The sequence below is a fragment of the Lampetra planeri genome, chromosome 51, assembly GCF_965212315.1.
Source record: "Lampetra planeri chromosome 51, kcLamPlan1.2.h2, whole genome shotgun sequence".
NCBI classification, from domain to species: Eukaryota; Metazoa; Chordata; class Hyperoartia; order Petromyzontiformes; family Petromyzontidae; genus Lampetra; species Lampetra planeri.
The window spans coordinates 642,152-662,741 of record NC_136157.1 but is presented as its reverse complement, the minus strand read 5'-3'; the positions used below and the strand labels follow the sequence as shown (position 1 = coordinate 662,741).

The window sequence follows — 20,590 nt, the reverse complement described above, 5'->3', positions numbered from 1 at the left end:
TGGACTGCAGAATGAACACACTGTGGTCTCTGCTCCTTCACTCTATATATGCATGTTGAAAACATATTTTGCACTGTACTTGGCCAATAGCTACAACAGCAGCTACAGCAGCTACAGAAGCAGCAGCTGCAGCAGCTGCAGCAGTCGACCTCGGCATGGAGCCCCTGAAGCTGACTGTGGTGGTATGCAAGAAGTGAGTGGATGGAGTCAGCCTGACGGAGGGCCTGGACCGGCTCAGGGCATTGGCCACCGACGTTGCCCGTGGACCGGGGGAGGTATACGAATCTCGGCTCGCCGGAGGTCACGAAGCGCGGCGTCGCCGACTGCTGTGCTGCTGCCGAACAACGGCAGGCCTCAAAATGGGAGGTCCCGAGACGCCGAGTGGCCAGTGACAAACGGCGCCTCACAAATAAATGTAAATTATTATTGGTAGATGTGTAGTAACGTTGATGGTATCATTATGCTGTTAGTGTGGTGACCGAGTTAAGTCATTATGGTGGATGGCGCCACCTGCTGGTGATGCACGTCGCTCTCTATCACCAGACATGGGTTGCCATGGAAGCGGAACATGGGGAATGGTTCTGGTGAGGGTTGAAGGTGAACAGGTGCGGATGTGCTGCCCGGTGTTAACCGGAGAGGGCACGTGACCGGCACGGGGTAGCAAGGGGACCCGAAAAGGGACCCGAGGGGTACCTGATACGAGCCGGGAGCCTTCTGGCAAAATCTAGAACGGGGCGGGGCCGAGGGCGGGGCGAGGCCGTGCTGAACGGGATAAAGGGGAAGCCCCGACAGTGATCGGGGCTCATATGTGAAATTAACCCTGGGTACTACGTCTTCACTCGGCATCGTGGGTCAGGCAGCACGTCGGCTGACTGACCCGTTCGTGTTGCCTGCGACTCCAGTGCATGCCTCCGTGAAGAACACTACAGCTGTATTAGCGCACAGGCAAGAGCGCGTGCACACGCACGCACATGCGTGCAAACGGACGCACACGCATGCACACGCACATGCAAGCATACACACACACACGCACGTACGCGCACACACACCATGACACCCAAATACAAATAATACCAATACCCGCCATTCACCACTAAGTGACGGTAACGTCGCCACAGCATCTGTGCCAGGCCAGGTGCACTTTGAGGCCACGTGAAGTATCGTAGGCTCGCTCTCAGAGGTCTCGGGACAGATCCAGCAAGTGCTATGGATTGGCTGACTGAGATAACTGGTAGATGCACCAGCTGTACTGTGCCAACTTGCTGCATTTTAGCCGCCCGGCACTCCACTCGTTGCTGTGATCATCGCCCCTCTGCCCTCCATTGTTGCTGGAAGGCGACTGCCTCCAACTGTCCAGTAGCACCCTTCATGAGCCTCCTCTTGACACCGCTAATACCAGTCGTCGGCAAGTCCACTTAGCTCCACATCCTCTCGTACCACATCAGTCCATCTCTTCTCCAGCCCATGTTGTGCCCGTTAATGGTCATCTCCACCTTGCCACATGATGTTGTCCTCTGCAAACCTGCAGACCTACTCCTGGGGGTCAGATATCGGATTACTATTTTTTCCCTTAAGGATGGTGATAGGTGAGGTGCTGCAAGTTATTTTTTATAGAATTAAATAGTAATTTGTGATTGACGGCTACTGAGGCAGATTCCATCTCAGCAGCCCACGCCCACTACTCATCCTTGCAGCACCGCACGGCTCTCCGAATGTCCGAGCGAAGGCTGCGGTAAGCCTCCTCATTCTCCGATGTTGGGTGTTGTAGACGATGGTAGTAGGCCTGTCGTTTTCTGTCAACCAGCCAGAACACCTCCTTCAGCCAGGGTCTCTGGGGAGGTCTGGACCACATACCCAATGCAGCCATTCCTGCTGCATGAGTGACAGTTCTGAACCTCACCCATTTCCTCTCAGCATCAGAAGGAGGGGGGCATGATGCTAACCTCAGCTGCAGGCGATGTTGAAATTCCTGCTAGCAACTATCCTCAGATAGCTGAGCCCAGGCCACTGTGGGCTTGAATGGGATCCTAGATGGATACCTACCACCGGAGTGGAAGAATGGCAGGCGTATCTTACAGATGGCTTGTCGATGGTCAGTGGGCAGATCAGTTCCATGGTAGGTCCTCATGTTAAGGACATGGGCACGCATCTGCTGTCCGTCACTATATAGTCCAGGAGATGTTCTTTCTTGGACCCGGCGTGCATCCATGATGTGTAGATGAACTAATGCCAGAACAGCGTGTTCATAATTACAAGCCCATGGGCTGCACATACGTCTTACAGCCTCCTACCGTTGTTATTGAGCTGATCTTGCCCATGCCTTCCGAACACTCCAACCCAGGTGTCTGCATCATGATCCACTTGGGCATTAAAGTCACCTAACAGGATGACTCTATCCCTAGGGGCCACTTTAGCTAGCACCCGGGACAGGAGGTTATTGAAGGCGTCTGACTCATCAGCCTTGTCTGCATCCATCCACTGATATTCATCTTCAGCGTGGACATAAGTAACCACGACCACTACTTCTCGCCTCTTGTTTATGGAGAGGCCAGCCCACAGTAGCATGGGACTCACAGCTTCTTATACCTCACCGCCACGCTCCCACACCCCCCTCATGCTTGTTCAAAAGAAGTGCCACTCCCTGCTGTTTAGTAGTTTCCTCTCCCAAGTGGAGTACTGTCCACCCCTTATGATGACTGGAGCCAGAACCGGTCCAGTGGACCTCCTGTGTTCCACAAAATTCCCGACAGAAGAGTGGAAGCCTCTCCTCCGCAACGAGTGTCCACACACATACGTTCTCACACATACGTTCTCACATGCGCACACACACACACACATATGCACACATGCACACACGCACATATGCACACATGCACACACGCCACACATGCACACACACACCACACATGCACACACACGCCACACATGCACACACACTCCAAGCTGGCACAAACATGCACTACAAAGACAAAGATCCCCAGTGTAGCCTTACCAGACTGTTGGGGCAAGTGCTGTTCGCGAAGAAACCTATAAATACTGGCACAACACACGGGGTGGTGGGTGGCGAACACCATGCCCGTCTGCCTTTGTCTCTCCAGTGGCGATGTTTTTACACACCATACCAGGTACTCAATTTGAGGCTGAGTCGACCTAGGGGAGGCCCAGGACCAGTTCAAATAATCGTTCCTAGAGAATCGAACTCGGGTCACCAGGTTCATAGCGCAGTGCATAACCACACACACACACGCAAAACCCTCGTGTAGCCTCTATATAATTAAGTGGAGAACCTCACGTAATGCGATGCACTTAATTTGTGCTGTCACTGGTGACTGGGATGAGACCATCAAATCGCTAGAGACCGCGGTGTAACTACAACTCAGTCTATAGATCTGTTTGTGAGTGTATGGATCATTATGTAAATCTATGATTGTCTATGTATGTCTAAGACTCTATGCAAGTCTATTGGTTTATATGAGTCTATGGGTCTATATCTGAGTCTATGGGTCTCTATGCGAGTCTATGGGTCTCTATGCGAGTATATGCGTCTCTATGCGAGTATATGAGTATCTATGCGAGTCTATAGGTCTCTATGTGAGTATATGGGTCTCTATGCGAGTCTATGAGTCTCTATGTGAGTCTATGGGTCTCTATGCGAGTATATGAGTCTCAGACGGTGCCGGCTCCGCACCTCTGACCTCGAGGCCGCTCGGCTCCACCCTCGGACAACAACAAAATCTATCGACACGACCTTGCGACCCTGTGACCCCGGCTGCCAACAGGGGCAACGCGGCGGGCCAGGGGCGGGCGAGCAGCCTGGGAGTGGCCGGAGAACAGCGAGGGAGCGGCGAGGGAGCAGCATGGGAGTAGTGGGTATGGCACTAGCTCATTCGTTCACTAGCTCACTCGCCCACTCGCTCATTCACTCATTCCCTCGCTCACTCGCTCGTTCGCTTATTCACTAATTCACTAGCTCACTCGCTCAGTCACTCGCTCATTCAATCGCTCGTTCACTCATTCACTCGCTCGTTCAGTCACTCGCTCGTTCAGTCACTCGCTCGTTCAGTCACTCGCTCGTTCAGTCACTCGCTCGTTCAGTCACTCGCTCGTTCACTCATTCACTTACAAACTCCCTCCCCCCGTCTTACTTACCTAGCGCTGACTCAACGCAGACTCACCACCCGCTCACTGCCACCCGCCGTCTCCATGGGTCGGCAGGATTCTGGGCGGCCCGCGTCGTCCACCCCACTGCTGGCACGCTCGCTTGCCGACCCGGTAGCTCGCTGAGCCTGACACCGGACTGGCTCCTCCGCGTGTAAAGCGGTCACACGTGTCCCGCGTGCCCCCCCCGCGTATCCACCGCTCGCTCGCCCCCGGCTCCCGTCCCAGCCCCGGCGAAGCCACGGCGCAAAGCTCCCCGATCGGCGTGCATGGGCGAGCCTGGTCCCATCACGATGGCCGATTCTGCCTGTCCAACCATCGCCGCCTTCATCGTCGTCGTGATGACGGAGCATGCATCATCATCACCATCACCGATAATTCCAGTCAAGTCTCTCTTCTCTCTCTCGCTCACTCTTCCTTTCTCTCGTGAGCGAGTCAGCAAAAACGTATGGACGAGTGTTCATAGCGGTCGCACGTTTTGCGTTGCATCCAGGGCTTCTCCAGGGCTCCCCTACAGCTTCTCTAGAGCTCCTCTAGAGCTCCTCCAGGGCTCCTCCAGGGCTCCTCCAGGGCTCATCTAGTGCTCCTCTAGGGCTCCTCTAGAGCTCGTCCAGAGCTCCTCCAGGGCTTCTCTAGGGCTCCTCTAGGGCTCCTCTAGAGCTCGTCCAGAGCTCCTCCAGGGCTCCTCTAGGGCTCCTCTAGGGCTCCTCCAGGGCTCCTCTAGAGCTCGTCCAGAGCTTCTCCAGGGCTCATCTAGTGCTCCTCTAGGACTCCTCTAGGGCTCCTCCAGGATTCCTCTAGAGCTCCTCTAGAGCTCGTCCAGAGCTCCTCCAGGGCTCATCTAGAGCTCCTCTAGAGATTGTCCAGAGCTCCTCCAGGGCTCATCTAGTGCTCCTCTAGGGCTCCTCTAGGGCTTCTCTAGAGCTCCTCTAGAGCTCGTCCAGAGCTCCTCTAGAGCTCCTCTAGAGCTCCTCTAGAGCTCCTCCAGGGCTCATCTAGAGCTCCTCTAGGGCTCATCTAGTGCTCCTCTAGGGCTCCTCTAGGGCTCCTCCAGGGCTCCTCTAGAGCTCGTCCAGAGCTTCTCCAGGGCTCATCTAGTGCTCCTCTAGGGCTCCTCTAGGGCTCCTCCAGGATTCCTCTAGAGCTCCTCTAGAGCTCGTCCAGAGCTCCTCCAGGGCTCATCTAGAGCCCCTCTAGAGATTGTCCAGAGCTCCTCCAGGGCTCATCTAGTGCTCCTCTAGGGCTCCTCTAGGGCTCCTCTAGGGCTTCTCTAGAGCTCCTCTAGAGCTCGCCCAGAGCTCCTCTAGAGCTCCTCTAGAGCTCCTCCAGGGCTCATCTAGAGCTCCTCTAGGGCTCATCTAGTGCTCCTCTAGGGCTCCTCTAGGGCTTCTCTAGAGCTCCTCTAGAGCTCGTCCAGAGCTCGTCCAGAGCTCCTCTAGAGCTCCTCCGGGGCTCATCTAGGGCTCCTCTAGAGCTCCTCTAGGGCTCTGAAACGCTGCCTTCCTGCCTAATGCCAGCGCCGTGGCTGTGGCGAAGCGAACAGAAGCTGAGTGAACGGGCGGGACAGACGCAGACATGCTGGCTGTTTAAATATCACCCCCCTCCTCCTGCTGCTACCACACAATGGGGCAGGGAGGGGTTGGGCGCTCAGCCCATACCTCCACCCCCCAGCTCCCCCCACCCTTTAGCCTCTCTCCTCCTCTCATCCTTTATGAGTGCGCCAGGGCCCGTGCGTGGGGGAAGTGGGGGGCGAGCGGGCCCGGGCGTGTGGCAGAGGATGCCCAGGCAGACGAGGAGGGGGCCGAGGGGAGAGGCGCGCTGAGCGAGAGACGAGCGCGCACGCACATGTCAGGCGATGGAGAGGGGGGGAGGTGGATCGTGGGCGGAGGAGGTAGGAGGAGGGGGGAAGAGGTAGGAGGAGGGGGGAAGAGGTAGGAGGAGGGGGGACGAGGGAGGCTGCATTAAATCATCGGTCTGCTTCACGTTTGTCAGTGACGTCACCCTCCTCCCAACCTGCCCTCTGTCGTGAACGCTCTGGACGCTGCACCCCCCCACCACCACGATCGCTCATCGGCACCGCTCCATCAATAACCATTACAATTACACACAGACGACACGCAGACAAAGATCCCCCGTGTAGCCTGTAACCGACTGTTGGGGAAAGTGCTGTAAGCAAGCAGCACCTATATGAAGGCCGGCACAGCCCACGAGAGGGTGGGTGGACAGCAGCACCCCCGGCCGCCTTTGTCTCCCCAGTGGCGATATTTAAACACCGCACCAGATACTCATTTGAGGTTGAATAGACCTTGGGGAGGCCCAGGACTGGCTCAGATATTCGTCCCAGGTGTGAGCGAGAATCAAACTCGGGTCGCCGGGTTCACAGGGCAGCACGCGAACCACTACACCACCGCTCCCCACAATTACACACAAAAACAAAGATCCCCCGATTAGCCTTAACAGACTGTTGGGGAAAGTGCTGTTAGCTCCTGATGTTGCCCGTGAGTGGGATTTGAACTCGGAGCAACGCAACACGCAAATAACTAGTGACATAATTCGTACACACACACACACACAGCGTCTCTCTCCCTATGGATTTTTCTCAGGGCCCTCCGGTTTTTCCCTCCACATTTAGAATCAACATCAACCCGTTCAGAATATTTGGCTGCGACAAATGTCACATGATGATGATAAGCCACTTCCACACACACCCACGTGTACACAACCCACCCACGTGTGCACACACATGGAGAGGTAGTGTCGCGGTTAGCGCACTGCGCTACGAAAATAGCGAGCTGAGAGAATCGTCAACACTAGTAACGATTATCTGAACCGGTCCTGGGCCTCCTCTAGGTCGACTCAGCCTCAAATAAGTACCTAGTGTGGTGTATGAACATCGCCACTGGGGAGACAAAGGCGGCTGGTCGTGGTGCTGGCCACCCACCCCATCGTGTGCCGTGCCGGCCTTCATAGGTGCTCGCGAAGAGCACTTGCCCCAACAGTCTGTTAAGGCTATACGGGGGAACTGTCTTTGTACACGTGTATGCACACGTGTGCTATATAGCAGCTCAGCGGGCCTTACCTGGTAAAATAAAATAGCTAGTAAATATGAGCATGATTCACTCCACCGGTTACATTTCAAGCTGTCTTTTGTTCAAAAAGGAGAGAATTGGACAGGCATCCAGGACGGGTCATCAATAGCAACAACGCCAGAGCCAAGTGCCACGTGGAAAGCAAACAGAAACCAGAGCGGCGACACCGGGACAAACAAACGTTGCGTGACCTGGTTCAGCTGCAGGAGCCCAGTCGGGTTCGGATATAAACTAAACTATAAAACTACGTGCCACCGCTCCCCCACCATACCACCGTGCCACAACTCCCACACCGCACCACCGTGCCACCGCTCCCCCACCGCACCACCGTGCCACAACACCCACACCGCACCACCGTGCCACCGCTCCCCCACCGCACCACCGTGCCACCGCTCCCCCACCACACCACCGTGCCACAGCTCCCCCACCGCACCACCGTGCCACCGCTCCCCCACCACACCACCATGCCACAACTCCGCCACCACACCACCGTGCCACCGCTCCCCCACCACACCACCATGCCACAACTCCACCACCACACCACCGTGTCACAGCTCCGCCACCACACCACCGTGCTACCACTCCCCCACCGCACCACTGTGCCACCGCTCCCCCACCGCACCACCGTGCCACAGCTCCCCCACCGCACCACCGTCCTACCACTCCCCCACCGCACCACCGTGCCACCGCTCCCCCACCGCACCACCGTGCCACAGCTCCCCCACCGCACAACCGTGCCACCGCTCCCCCACCGCACTACCGTGCCACCACTCCCCCACCGCGCCACCGTGCCACAGCTTCCCCACCGCGCCACCGTGCCACAGCTCCCCCACCGCGCCACCGTGCCACAGCTCCCCCACCGCACCACCGTGCCACCGCTCCCCCACCGCACCACCGTACCACAGCTCCCCCACCGCACCACCGTGCCACAGCTCCCCCACCGCATCACCTTGCCACCGCTCCCCCACCGCACCACCGTGCCACAACTCCGCCACCGCACCACCGTGCCACCGCTCCCCCACCGCACCACCGTGCCACAGCTCCCCCACCGCACCACTGTGCCACAGCTCCCCCACCGCATCACCTTGCCACCGCTCCCCCACCGCACCACCATGCCACAACTCCGCCACCACACCACCGTGCCACCGCTCCCCCACCACACCACCGTGCCACAGCTCCCCACCGCACCACCGTGCCACAGCTCCCCCAACCACACCACCGTGCCACAGCTCCCCCACCACGCCACCGTGCCACAGCTCCACCACCAAACCACTGTGCCACCGCTCCCCCACCGCACCACCGTGCCACAGCTCCCCCACCGCACCACCGTGCCACAGCTCGCCCACCGCACCACCGTGCCACAGCTCCCCCACCGCACCACCGTGCCACCGCTCCCCCACCGCACCACAGCTCCCCACCGCACCACCGTGCCACAGTTCCCCCAACCACACCACCGTGCCACAGCTCCCCCACCACGCCACCGTGCCACTGCTCCACCACCACACCACTGTGCCACCGCTCCCCCACCGCACCACCGTGCCACAGCTCCCCCACCGCACCACCGTGCCACCGCTCCCCCACCGCACCACCATGCCACAGCTCCCCACCGCACCACCGTGCCACAGCTCCCCCACCCCACCACCGTGCCACAGCTCCCCCACCGCACCACCGTGCCACAGCTCCCCCACCGTACCACCGTGCCACAGCTCCCCCACCACACCACCGTGCCACAGCTCCCCCACCGCACCACCGTGCCACAGCTCCCCCACCGTACCACCGTGCCACAGCTCCCCCACCACACCACCGTGCCACAGCTCCCCCACCGCACCACCGTGCCACAGCTCCCCCACCGCACCACCGTGCCACCGCTCCCCGACCGCACCACCGTGCCACAACTCCGCCACCACGCCACCGTGCCACAGCTCCACCACCACACCACCGTGCCATAGCTCCCCCACCACACCACCATGCCACAGCTCCCCCACCGCACCACAGCTCCCCCACCGCACCACCGTGCCACTGCTCCCCCACCGCACCACCGTGCCACAGCTCCCCCACCACACCACCGTGCCACCGCTCCCCCACTACACCACCGTGCCACAGCTCCACCACCACACCACCGTGCCACAGCTCCACCACCGCACCACCGTGCCACAGCTCCCCCACCGTACCACCGTGCCACAGCTCCCCCACCGCACCACCTTGCCACAGCTCCACCACCGCACCACCGTGCCACAGCTCCCCCATCGCACCACAGCTCCACCACCGCACCACCGTGCCACAGCTCCCCCACCGCACCACCGTGCCACAACTCCGCCACCGCAACACCGTGCCACAGCTCTCCCACCACACCACCGAGTGCACTGGACTCCGATCCTGGTGACCCAATCCGATTTTCACTCACGGCTAACATCAGTGGAAAACTAAACCATTCCTGGGGTCTCCCTTGTGTCGACTGAGCCTTAAATGAGTAACCGGTGCAGTGTGGAAACATCGGCACTGGCGAGACAAATGCGGCCGGGCGTCGTGCTGGCCACCCACCCCCGGTCTTCATTGGTGGCTACTCGCTGACAGCACTTGCCCCAGCAGTCTGTGTGGTCTACACGGGGGATCTTTGTCTTGTGTGTCTACACACGCGCACACACATCCGTATATAAATGATTCGTACGCAGCTGCTACTGCTGCTGCCTGGGAGGAGACTGAAGCAGCTCAATTTAATTAGCGCGGCTCTCGGGAAATAAGCCAAACCACTCAGACAATCAACCCCTGGGCATCGGAGCTCCCCCACCACCTCCTCTTCTTTCTCCCTCCCTCCCAACACCACCACCACCACCCACCCACAACTCACCCACCCACCCCACTCACTCACTCACCATCCCACTGACTAATTCACCATCCCACTCACCATCCCACCAATCCCCAACTTACCCATCCTCCACCCTACTCACTCACCCCCCCCCACCCCCAACTTCACCCACTTATCCAACCCACCCACCATCCCACTCACCACCACGACCCCCCAACTCACGCCCCGCACCCCACTCACTCACCATCCCACCAACACCCGACTCACTCACCCACTTATCCAATCCACCCACCACCATCACACCCACTCACCCACGTACTCACTCACTATCCTATCCACCCTCCCAATCAATCACCTAACTTACTCACCATCCCACCCCACAAGCCACTTGCCCACCCACTCACCAACGGACTCCCCGATGAACTCACCCAACCACTCTCCACCACCCAAGTGGTAGAGAGTGGGTGGGAGTGAGTGAGTGAGAAAGTGAGTGAGTGATTGGGTGAGTGAGGCAGTAAGTCAGTGAGTGAGTCAGTAGGTGAGTGAGTGGGTGAATGATTCAGAAGGTGAGTAGGTGAGTAGATTGGTGAGTCAGTAGGTGAGTAGGTGAGTGAGTGGGTGAGTCCGTAGGTGAGTAGGTGACTGAGTAAATAGGTGAGTGAGTAGGTTAGTGAGCGAGTGAGTGGATGAGTGAGTGAGTGAGCGAGTGGGTGAGTGAGTAGGTGAGCGAGAGAGCAAGTGAACGAGTGAGTGGATAAGTGAGTGAACGAGTGAGTTAAAGAGTGAGTGAACGAGTAAGTGGATGAGTGAGCGAGCGAGCGGGTGAGTGAGTAGGTGAGCAAGAGAGCAATTGGATGAGTGAGTAAACCAGTGAGTGGATAAGTTAGTGAGCGAGTCGGTGGATGAGTGAGCGAGCGAGTGAGCAAGCGAGGGAGAGGGCGAGTAAGGAGTTGAGCAAGTGAATGAGCGAGCGAGTGGATGAGTGAGTGGCCGAGTGAGTGAGCGAGCAATTGAGTGAGCAGGTGAGTGAGCGAGCGGGTGAGTGAGTAGCTGAGCGAGTGAGCGAGAAAGCGAGTGGATGAGTGAGTGAGAGGGTGAGAGCGAGAGAGTAAGCGAGCGAGCGAGCGGGTGAGCGAGAGGGTAAGTGAGCGAGAGAGCGGGTGAGCGAGAGGGTCAGCGAGCGACCGGCGCATGGGTGAACAATTGAGCGAAAGAGTGAGTAGATGAGTGAGTGGATGAGTGAGTGAACGAGTGAGTGAGTGGGTCAACGGGTGAGCGAGAGTGTGAGCGAGAGGGTGAGCGTGCGAGTGGGTGAGCGTGCGAGTGGGTGAGCGTGCGAGCGAGCGAGTTCACCTCTGCAGGAACTCTGGGATGGGGACGCGTGCCGCGTATCCGTGGCGACGAGCGCGTGCCATGGCGACCACCCCCAGCGTCCTCAGCTGCCGCGCGACGACTTCAGGATGGAAGGGAGGGCTCGGGGGGGGCGCTGCCGTGGGAAGGGCTCGGGGGGCCGCCGCGGTGGGACGCACACACAACACCACGTGCAGGCTGCACGGACGCAGCAGGCCTAGGATCTCACGCACCGAGGACTGGGGGGGTGAGGCGGGGGGGGGGGGCAGGGCGGGTAAGGGGGGGAAGTGGAGGGGGAAAGTGAGAGGGTGGTGCAATCAGGCCTGGCATTTATTTTGTTTACACAGAGACGAGGAAGCGTGCGTTCGAGGTCACGAGTAGCGTGAGAGGTCACGAGTAGCGCGAGAGGTCACGAGTAGTGTTAGAGGTCGTGAGTAGTGTTAGAGGTCACGAGTAGCGTTAGAGGTCGCGAGTAGCGTTAGAGGTCGCGAGTAGCGTTAGAGGTCACGAGTGTTTACAAGGAACCATGTGTGCATTAACCACGATACAATTTTGTTGCCAGAAAAAAGAGGAAAAACCCTATTATTATATTTTGGTACTGGCGAAGGAGGTCTAATGATGTAGTCGCGAGTAGCATTAGAGGTCGCGAGTAGCGTTAGAGGTCGCGAGTAGTGTTAGAGGTCATGAGTGTTAGAGGTTGCAAGTAGTGTTAAAGGTTGCAAGTAGTGTTAGAGGTCGGGAGTGTTAGAGGTCGCGAGACGTAAAGGTGACCACGTTCCTAAATGTGTCGAGTTAACAACCCTCAAAGGAGTCAAGCGGGACGACGCACAGCTGTTGCGAAGCTACAGTGGACTGTGAAACACTGAGCTGTGACACCAACAGTCTGTCAAGACTACACGGGGGATCTTTCTCTTGAGGGTGAGCCAGCATTTTAAGGAAGAGGGGGCAACCCCTCCAGAAATGAAAAATGATAGGAGTTGTTAGTAAGTAAGGTCTTGTCCCTTGCTTTTTATTCGATGCATGTGCGGCGATGGCACATGGCCTGGAAGTATGACATGATTTGATCGTTCGTCACCATCACAGCAGTTTCCTTCTCTACAGTGAGGGAAAAAAGTATTTGATCCCCTGCTGATTTTGTACGTTTGCCCACTGACAAAGAAATGATCAGTCTATAATTTGAATGGTAGGTTTATTTGAACAGTGAGAAACAGAATAACAACAACAAATCCAGAAAAAACGCATGTCAAAAATGTTATAAATTGATTTGCATTTTAATGAGGGAAATAAGTATTTGACCCCCTCTCAATCAGAAAGATTTCTGGCTCCTAGGTGTCTTTTATACAGGTAACAAGCTGCGATAAGGAGCACACTCTTAAAGGGAGTGCTCCTAATCTCAGCTTGTTAACTGTATAAAAGACACCTGTTCACAGAAGCAATCAATCAATCAGATTCCAAACTCTCCATCATGGCCAAGACCAAAGAGCTCTCCAAGGATGTCAGGGACAATATTGTAGACCTACACAAGGCTGGAATGGGCTACAAGACCATTGCCAAGCAGCTTGGTGAGAAGGTGACAACAGTTGGTGCGATTATTCGCAAGTGGAATAAACATAAAAGAACTGTCAATCTCCCTCGGCCTGGGGCTCTATGCAAGATCTCACCTCGTGGAGTTGCAATGATCATGAGAACGGTGATGAATCAGGCCAGAACTACACGGGAGGATCTTGTCAATGATCTCAAGGCAGCTGGGACCATAGTCACCAAGAAAACAGTTGGTAACACACTACGCCATGAAGGACTGAAATCCTGCAGCGCCCACAAGGTCCCCCTGCTCAAGAAAGCACATATACATGCCCGTCTGAAATTTGCCAATGAACATCTGAATGATTCAGAGGACAACTGGGTGAAAGTGTTGTGGTCAGATGAGACCAAAACGGAGCTCTTTGGCATGAACTCAACTCGCCGTATTTGGAGGAGGAGAAATGCTGCCTATGACCCCAAGAACACCATCCCCACCGTCAAACATGGAGGTGGAAACATGCTTTGGGGGTGTTTTTCTGCTAAGGGGACAGGACAACTTCACCGCATCAAAGGGACGATGGACGGGGCCATATACTGTCAAATCTTGGGTGAGAACCTCCTTCCCTCAGTCAGGGCATTGAAAATGGGTCGTGGGTGGGTATTCCAGCATGACAATGACCCAAAACACACGGCCAAGGCAACAAAGGAGTGGCTCAAGAAGAAGCACATTAAGGTCCTGTAGTGGCCTAGCCAGTCTCCAGACCTTAATCCCATAGAAAATCTGTGGAGGGAGCTGAAGGTTCGAGTTGCCAAACGTCAGCCTCGAAACCTTAATGACTTGGAGAAGATCTGCAAAGAGGAGTGGGACAAAATCCCTCCTGAGATGTGTGCAAACCTGGTGGCCAACTACAAGAAACGTCTGACCTCTGTGATTGCCAACAAGGGTTTTGTCACCAAGTACTAAGTCATGTTTTGCAGAGGGGTCAAATACTTATTTCCCTCATTAAAATGCAAATCAATTGATAACATTTTTGACATGCGTTTTTCTGGATTTTGTTGTTATTCTGTCTCTCACTGTTCAAATAAACCTACAATTAAAATTATAGACTGATCATTTCTTTGTCAGTGGGCAAACGTACAAAACCAGCAGGGGATCAAATACTTTTTCCCTCACTGTACATACAGCAGCATGGCGTCATTGAGGTAGTTGGAGCCCATTGTGGTGCGCAAACGCGTCTTGATGATTTTCAGGACGCTGAAGACGCGCTCGGTCATGCTGTCGCCACTGACAGGGTCAGTATCAGCCACAGAAATCGTTATACAAGGTGGTAGCCGGCCGTGGCCCAGTCGGTGAGCACCAGCATGACCGATAGTTCAGGGAGTGTGCCCATATTCTTCAATAGCTCATCCTTCTCTATCTCCCTGCCGAAGTGGACCACCTGCTGATCGAGAAGCATTAGGTCGACGTCAGGAAAGTCAATCATGTAGAACTTGCGGGCCAGCTCCACGAGCTTGTCGACATTGAACGAGGCAAACTCCTTGCGTGGAGAGATACATGCTGCTAGGCAGAGAATCTCCATTGACTCGGCGCAGAATATGTAGGCGAACTCGGCCAGCAACTTGTCGATCACTGGGTAGAACAGGTCGACACGGAAAACATGATAATTGGTGTTCATGTGCCGATTGCTACGAGGCCGGCAAGGTTGGACGAAGTTGGCAGTCATATCGGGCACCTCGAACTTGTGGGTCTCACAGAACTGCTGCACCTTGTGGAGCAGGTCATCGTCGCCGGTAACGCGCATCTCTGTCAGCGCTTCGACGATGCCATCGACCAACCGCAATGCATTGACGATGTCCTGGTCCTTCGTTTGCAGCGCCTGGGACAGATCATGCATGATAAGCAGCATCTTCTCCATTAGGTGCAAGATGAATGCAAACTTGAACGTGCACATGCCGTCGAGCAGGCGCGTCGTCTCTACCCGCTGCTCCGACTTGCTGCCATCCATCTCCACATGCTGGATGACTTGCATTGTCACGCCGAACATGTCGATCAAGCGATGCAGCGCGTGCCAGAACGACGACTAGCACGTGTCACCTGGACGCACCAATGCCGTCTGCTGGCTCAGACCAGCAGATCGTTGATCATCTCCAGCACGATCTTGTTCTGCGTGTTGATGAGATCGTCGTTGCGCTTGCAGGAGCTCATCGCCACATTGATGATGTCAATGACCAATGTGAAGAACAGGCCGATGTCGGGGACGCCATCCTTGCAAGCAGCAACCAGCACGGGTTGGAGCTTGTGCGCCCAGCAGTGCCCGTAATAGGCCAAATCGTTCAGCTGCTTGATCAGGGCGTGCAGGCGGTTGATCTCGCCGCTCATATTGGACGCGCCATCATAGGCCTGCAACACGGCAGTTGGCGATCGGGCGACCGTGATTGGTCTGCATGTCGACAATTGAATTGCGGAGCGTGGGGGAGCATGTGTCTGTGACGTGCTTCAGGTCGACGAGACGCTCGCGCAGCACGCCAGTCTTGATCTCAACAAAGCAGTTAATGACGGCCAGTTGCTCCTTATTGCTGGCATCGAGCGTCTCGTCCACCATGATGCAGTAGAAGGCGTCGGCTTGTTCATCATAGAGGAGCTTTCGGACGATCTGGGCGTGGGCGTGGATGATGTCCTTCTGGATGTCGAGACTAGTCATGATGCATCGACTGATCCCTCCAACCGAGTCTGATTGTCGGCCTGGGCCGTCTGCTTCTCCAGGCCGTGCTTGCCCTTGATGATGTGCATCTCCGTGTTCATCAAGTCTCTGGCCTTCTGTACCCCCTGGTTGTGGAGCGACTGCATGCCACCTTGATGTTGGCGAAGGCAGCAATTGCGGACGCCCACCTTATTTCAGGCCGAGAACCCGTCTGAGACGAACACGTCCGAGCAATTGTAGGATGGGAAGAAGAAGCACGGGAAGCAGTAGACCGACTCGGTGTGGAACGAGTATTCGAGCCAATGGTACGTCTCAAACCTGCGGGCGGCGCTTTTTTCGCCCCATCATCTTTAACGGGTACATGCTGCCATCCAACGAACAGGGGCATGAAACGAACCGGCCCTGCATCAGGTACGAAAGACAGATCTCGTTGACACTGTTCGTATCATACATCGAAATGGCGGGTCTCGTCCCGGGATCCTGATCGACGACGCGCACCCCCTGCGGGCAATGGCGCTAGAGGCGGGGAGTTGGCCAGCGTTTCTGCTTCTGATTCATCAGTTGCCGCCGTTGAAGACAAAGGGTCAGGAGATCGCGAAACGGTGACGGTGAGTTGGAGGGCGCTCTGGCAAAATGGCTCATGGGACGCTTCTGCCACCATCAATGAAGGGTCGAATTCGAACTGTGTGTGATCGGCATCGTGCTCGCTGAAGGTATCCCTTCAGGGAAGTCATGTACTGTATACGCAACTGTGCACAATTCTGTGAGTCACTTTGCTATTGTCCTATCATCTCAGAGTCCCTGGCACGTGTAATAAAAGACTCCGTCAGGCACTGCTGGTCTCCGCTTGTCTTTTATTTAGGTTCTTCTCCGCACCCTGCTGGTCTCCTCCTCGGACCAGCGTCGTCTCGCGTGCACCCTGCACGTGCTCCCTCGTCCGCTCCTCCACTCGCCCTCACACCCCGCTGGTCCTGATAAGGGACCAGCGTCTCCCTCCCGCGTGCCGCGCACGCTCCCTCTCGCGTGCTGCGCAAGGTCCTCCGTTAGCTCCTCTACTCCCGCACTCCGCACACCGCTGGCCGACGGCGTGCTGAGGTCCTTCGGCCACGTGGCCGATGGCGCGGATCTCTCTCACCACCCAACGTGGCTCAGACTCTTAACTTCCCTGACTGCCCCGATCTCTTCCGGGCTCCCGCTTATATCCCCTCCCCCCACGTGACCCTGACTCCTCCCCTTCCGGATCGTCAGATTCGGCCTTCCCATACTGCCCCGCTGGCACCGCCCCCATTCACCTCGCCTCCCATTGGAGCCGAGGTGAACGGTGGCCCCTCCCACATGCCCCGCAGACCAGGCTCCGCCCCCCAATACCCCGGGCCGTGTGATTGGACCAGAGCCCAGCAACAACCCCATTTACGCTCGCATTACACACGTAACAATATGCTACACAGTGGCAGTGGGGGTTGCAAAATGCCGATTTAGTACTAATAAACCCCAATGATCCGATCAAAATGAGGGATTTCGATCGGATCATTGGCCGGACATGTGCCACCCCCCCTTCGTAGGTGCTGCTCGCTAACAGCACTTGCCCCAACAGTCTGTTAAGTCTACACAGGAGATTCCTTTGTAGGTGCCGCAATCAAACCGCACTTGTCCCAAAAATCTATTAATGCTACATGGGAGATCTTTGTCTTTGTGAGGCCGCCATCGCCCACACACCCACCACATGCACTCAGCTGTTAGTGAAGACTGCCCTGGGTGGGGTGGTTAACCGATCGGTGTGGTTCGGTCGCGACGTGGACTCACTGTGAGCTGCGTGCAGCGAGTTGGGGTTGAGTGGACGGACCCCGAGTAAACCTGCTCAGACGCAGCCTCGCCAAACTGGCACACACACACGTTACACACACGTTACACACACACACACGTTACACGCACACACACACGTTAGACTACGCACTACACATCCGTTACACACATACACACTACACACACTACACACACACGTTACACATACACGTTACACACACCACACATACACACGTTACACACTACACACACACACGTTACACGCACACACACACAGTACACACACACACATATTACACACCCTACACACACCCACACACACGTTAAACACACACACACGTTAAACACACACACGTTACACGCACACACATCTTACACACACTACACACACTACACACCTATTACACACACGTTACACATACACTACACACGTTACACACACACGTTACACGCACACACACGTTACACACACGTGACACACACACAGGTTACATGCACACACACGTTACACGCACACACACGTTACATGCACACACGTTACACACACACGTACACACACGTTACACACACGTTACACACACGTTACACACGCACGTTGCACAAACACACATTACACGCACACGCACGTTACACGCACACACACGTTACACACACACTTTTCACGCACACACACGTTACACACACACGTTACACACACACACGTTACACGCACACAAACCTTACACGTACACACGTTACACAACAACAACAACCGCCATTGGCCACTAAGTGGCGGTGATGTCACCACGACGCTTGTGTCAGGCTATGTGCATCTTGAGGCCACGTGAAGTGGCAGGAGGCCACGGGGCAGACCCAGATGCCACGGATCGACTGACTGAGACGACTGGCTGATGCACCACCTGTGCCCCTTACTGTGCCAACTTGCTGTGCTTTAGCCACCCGGCGCTCCACTCGTTGTTGTGAGCGTCGCTCCTCCGCCCTCCGTTGTTGTTAGAGGGCGACTGCCTCCAACTGCCCAGTAGCGTCCTTCACGAGCCTCCTCCACAGAGGTCGATCTTGACACCGCTGGTACCAGACATCGGCAAGTCCACTCAGCTCCACATCCTCCTGTACCACATCACTCCATCTCTTCTCTGGTCCGTTCTGCGCCCGTTTTGCCCCATCGATCCGGACAAACAAAAGCTGTTTAGGCATGCAGTGGCTGGACATGCGGGCTAAATGACCCAGCCAATGCAACCTTGGCTGCCGGAGGAGCTCACTGATGGAACTTTGTCCAGATCTTTCAATAATTTGTGAGCTCCTCACACAATCCAGCCTGGTTAAACTCAGGATGGATCGTAGGCAGGCCAGCCTAAATGTTTCTAACCGGCGAAGATGTTCCATTAGGGGGGTCCACGTTTTGCAAGTGTAGAGAAGGGAGGGAATGACTGTGGCCGAGAAGACCTGAAGCTTCATGTGGAGCGAGAGACCAGGTAGTTTCCACACAGCGTTACGCAACGGATGAAAATATAATGATGCTAAACTGATTCGGAGTGAGACCTCTGCTGTTAAACCGGAGCCGGTCATGAGCACACTGCCAAGGCATGGGGAACTCTCCACTCTCTCCACTACTGCCCTATCACCAATTGGGAGTTGTGGGGGTGGAGTTTCCGATGGTACAAAATACCCAGGCCGGTGCTTATTTTTGGTGGGGCTGATGGTAAGGCCCCACCTCTTGGTGGCACGTTCCAGGTTCAGCAGCAGCGCCTCCAAATCCTCCTCTGAGTGAGCAGCAATTACCAGATCAACGGCACAAAAACGTGGTTGAGCAATAGGGAGCCATGCTTTGACTGCACCCGGGCATCCATCAGATTCCCATTGTATCTGTACCAGATGTAAATTCCTCCGGTACAGCCTTCACGAACTACGTGATTGATAAAGATGTTAAATAATGTGGGATTCAGAGGATATCCCTGTCGCACCCCAAGGTGAACAGGGAATTTTACCCGGGCCCGCTCACCATCACGAAGGTCATTAATGATCGTGAGCAGAGGGTCAGGGACTCCGAAAGCGTGAAAAATAACCCACAGCCCATGATGATGGTATCATAGGCCTTGACCAGGTCAATAAAGCAGAGATGTAGGTTTTGTTGGAATTCCCTACACCTCTGCTGTAGCAGACAGACAGAAAATATGGCATCTGTGCAGGACCGCCCTTTCCTGAAACCGCATTAGGGCTCCGCAAGCCTCTCCTCAGTGTGCCTCGCAAGGCGATGTTAAAGAATCCTTGCCAGGACCTTTCCCGGCACACTGAGGAGTGAGATTCCTCTGTAGTTGTTAGTCTGTGCGGTCCCCCTTCTTAAAGAGGGGGACCACCAGGGCATCCTTCCAATTCTGCGGAACCCATCCAGTGATCCAGATTGTTGTTATGGTGTCATGCAGGGCAGTCTATGTACAAACACCACGCATTTCACTTGGGAAATCATCTCTGCCCGGTGCCTTTTCTGGTCTCAGACTCTGGAATGCCTTTAATACTTCCTCAACAGATGGCACTACAGCCAGCCACTTACAGGGGGCGACTTCCTCTTCTAATATTTGAGACACCGCAGCCTCAGCAGGGTCATCTCCTCTTTGTCCCACGATTTCCCCCTCCCCCAGGACTTCACAGAAATGCTCGGAAAATCTGCAAACGTGTTCCTGATGGTGGGAGATTGGATCATCGTTTTTCCCCTCATGATGCTGCAGGTTACTTTTTGATGGAGTAAAATAGCAACTTGTGATCTAGGGCCATTGATGCAGATTCCATCTTCTTAGCAACCCGTGACCACTACCCATCCTTGCAGCGCCTCACGTCTCCCCCAACCTCCGAGCAAAGGCCTCCTCATTCTCTGACGTGGGATGCTGTAGACAATGAAAGTGGGCCTGTCGCTTTTTCTCAGCCAGCCTGAACACCTCCTTTGTCAGCCAGGGTCAATGGGGAAGTCTGGACTGTGTACCCAAAGCAGCCATTGCAGTTGCCTAAGCCACAGTCCTAAACCTCGTCCATTTCACCTCGACATCTGGAGGAGTGTGGGACGATGCCAACCCCAGCCGCAAGCGATGATTAAATTCTCGCTTGCAACTTTCATCAGCTAGCCACCTTGAGTTTGAATGGGGGGTCCTGGGTAACACCCACCACCGGAA

At 55.8% G+C, this 20,590-nt stretch overlaps 1 protein-coding gene across 1 annotated transcript in view; it reads right to left on the bottom strand.

The window, feature by feature from the left end:
* Window positions 1-20,590, bottom strand: part of LOC144734441 (unconventional myosin-XVI-like) — a 135,658-nt gene that overhangs the window by 38,085 nt on the left and 76,983 nt on the right. The window contains exons 26-27 of the mRNA XM_078616630.1: window positions 17,430-17,504; window positions 11,407-11,642 (exon numbers count right to left, since the gene is read on the bottom strand). Coding sequence (XP_078472756.1) covers window positions 11,407-11,642; window positions 17,430-17,504 — 311 coding nt within the window. The remainder of the gene's footprint in view (window positions 1-11,406; window positions 11,643-17,429; window positions 17,505-20,590) is intronic.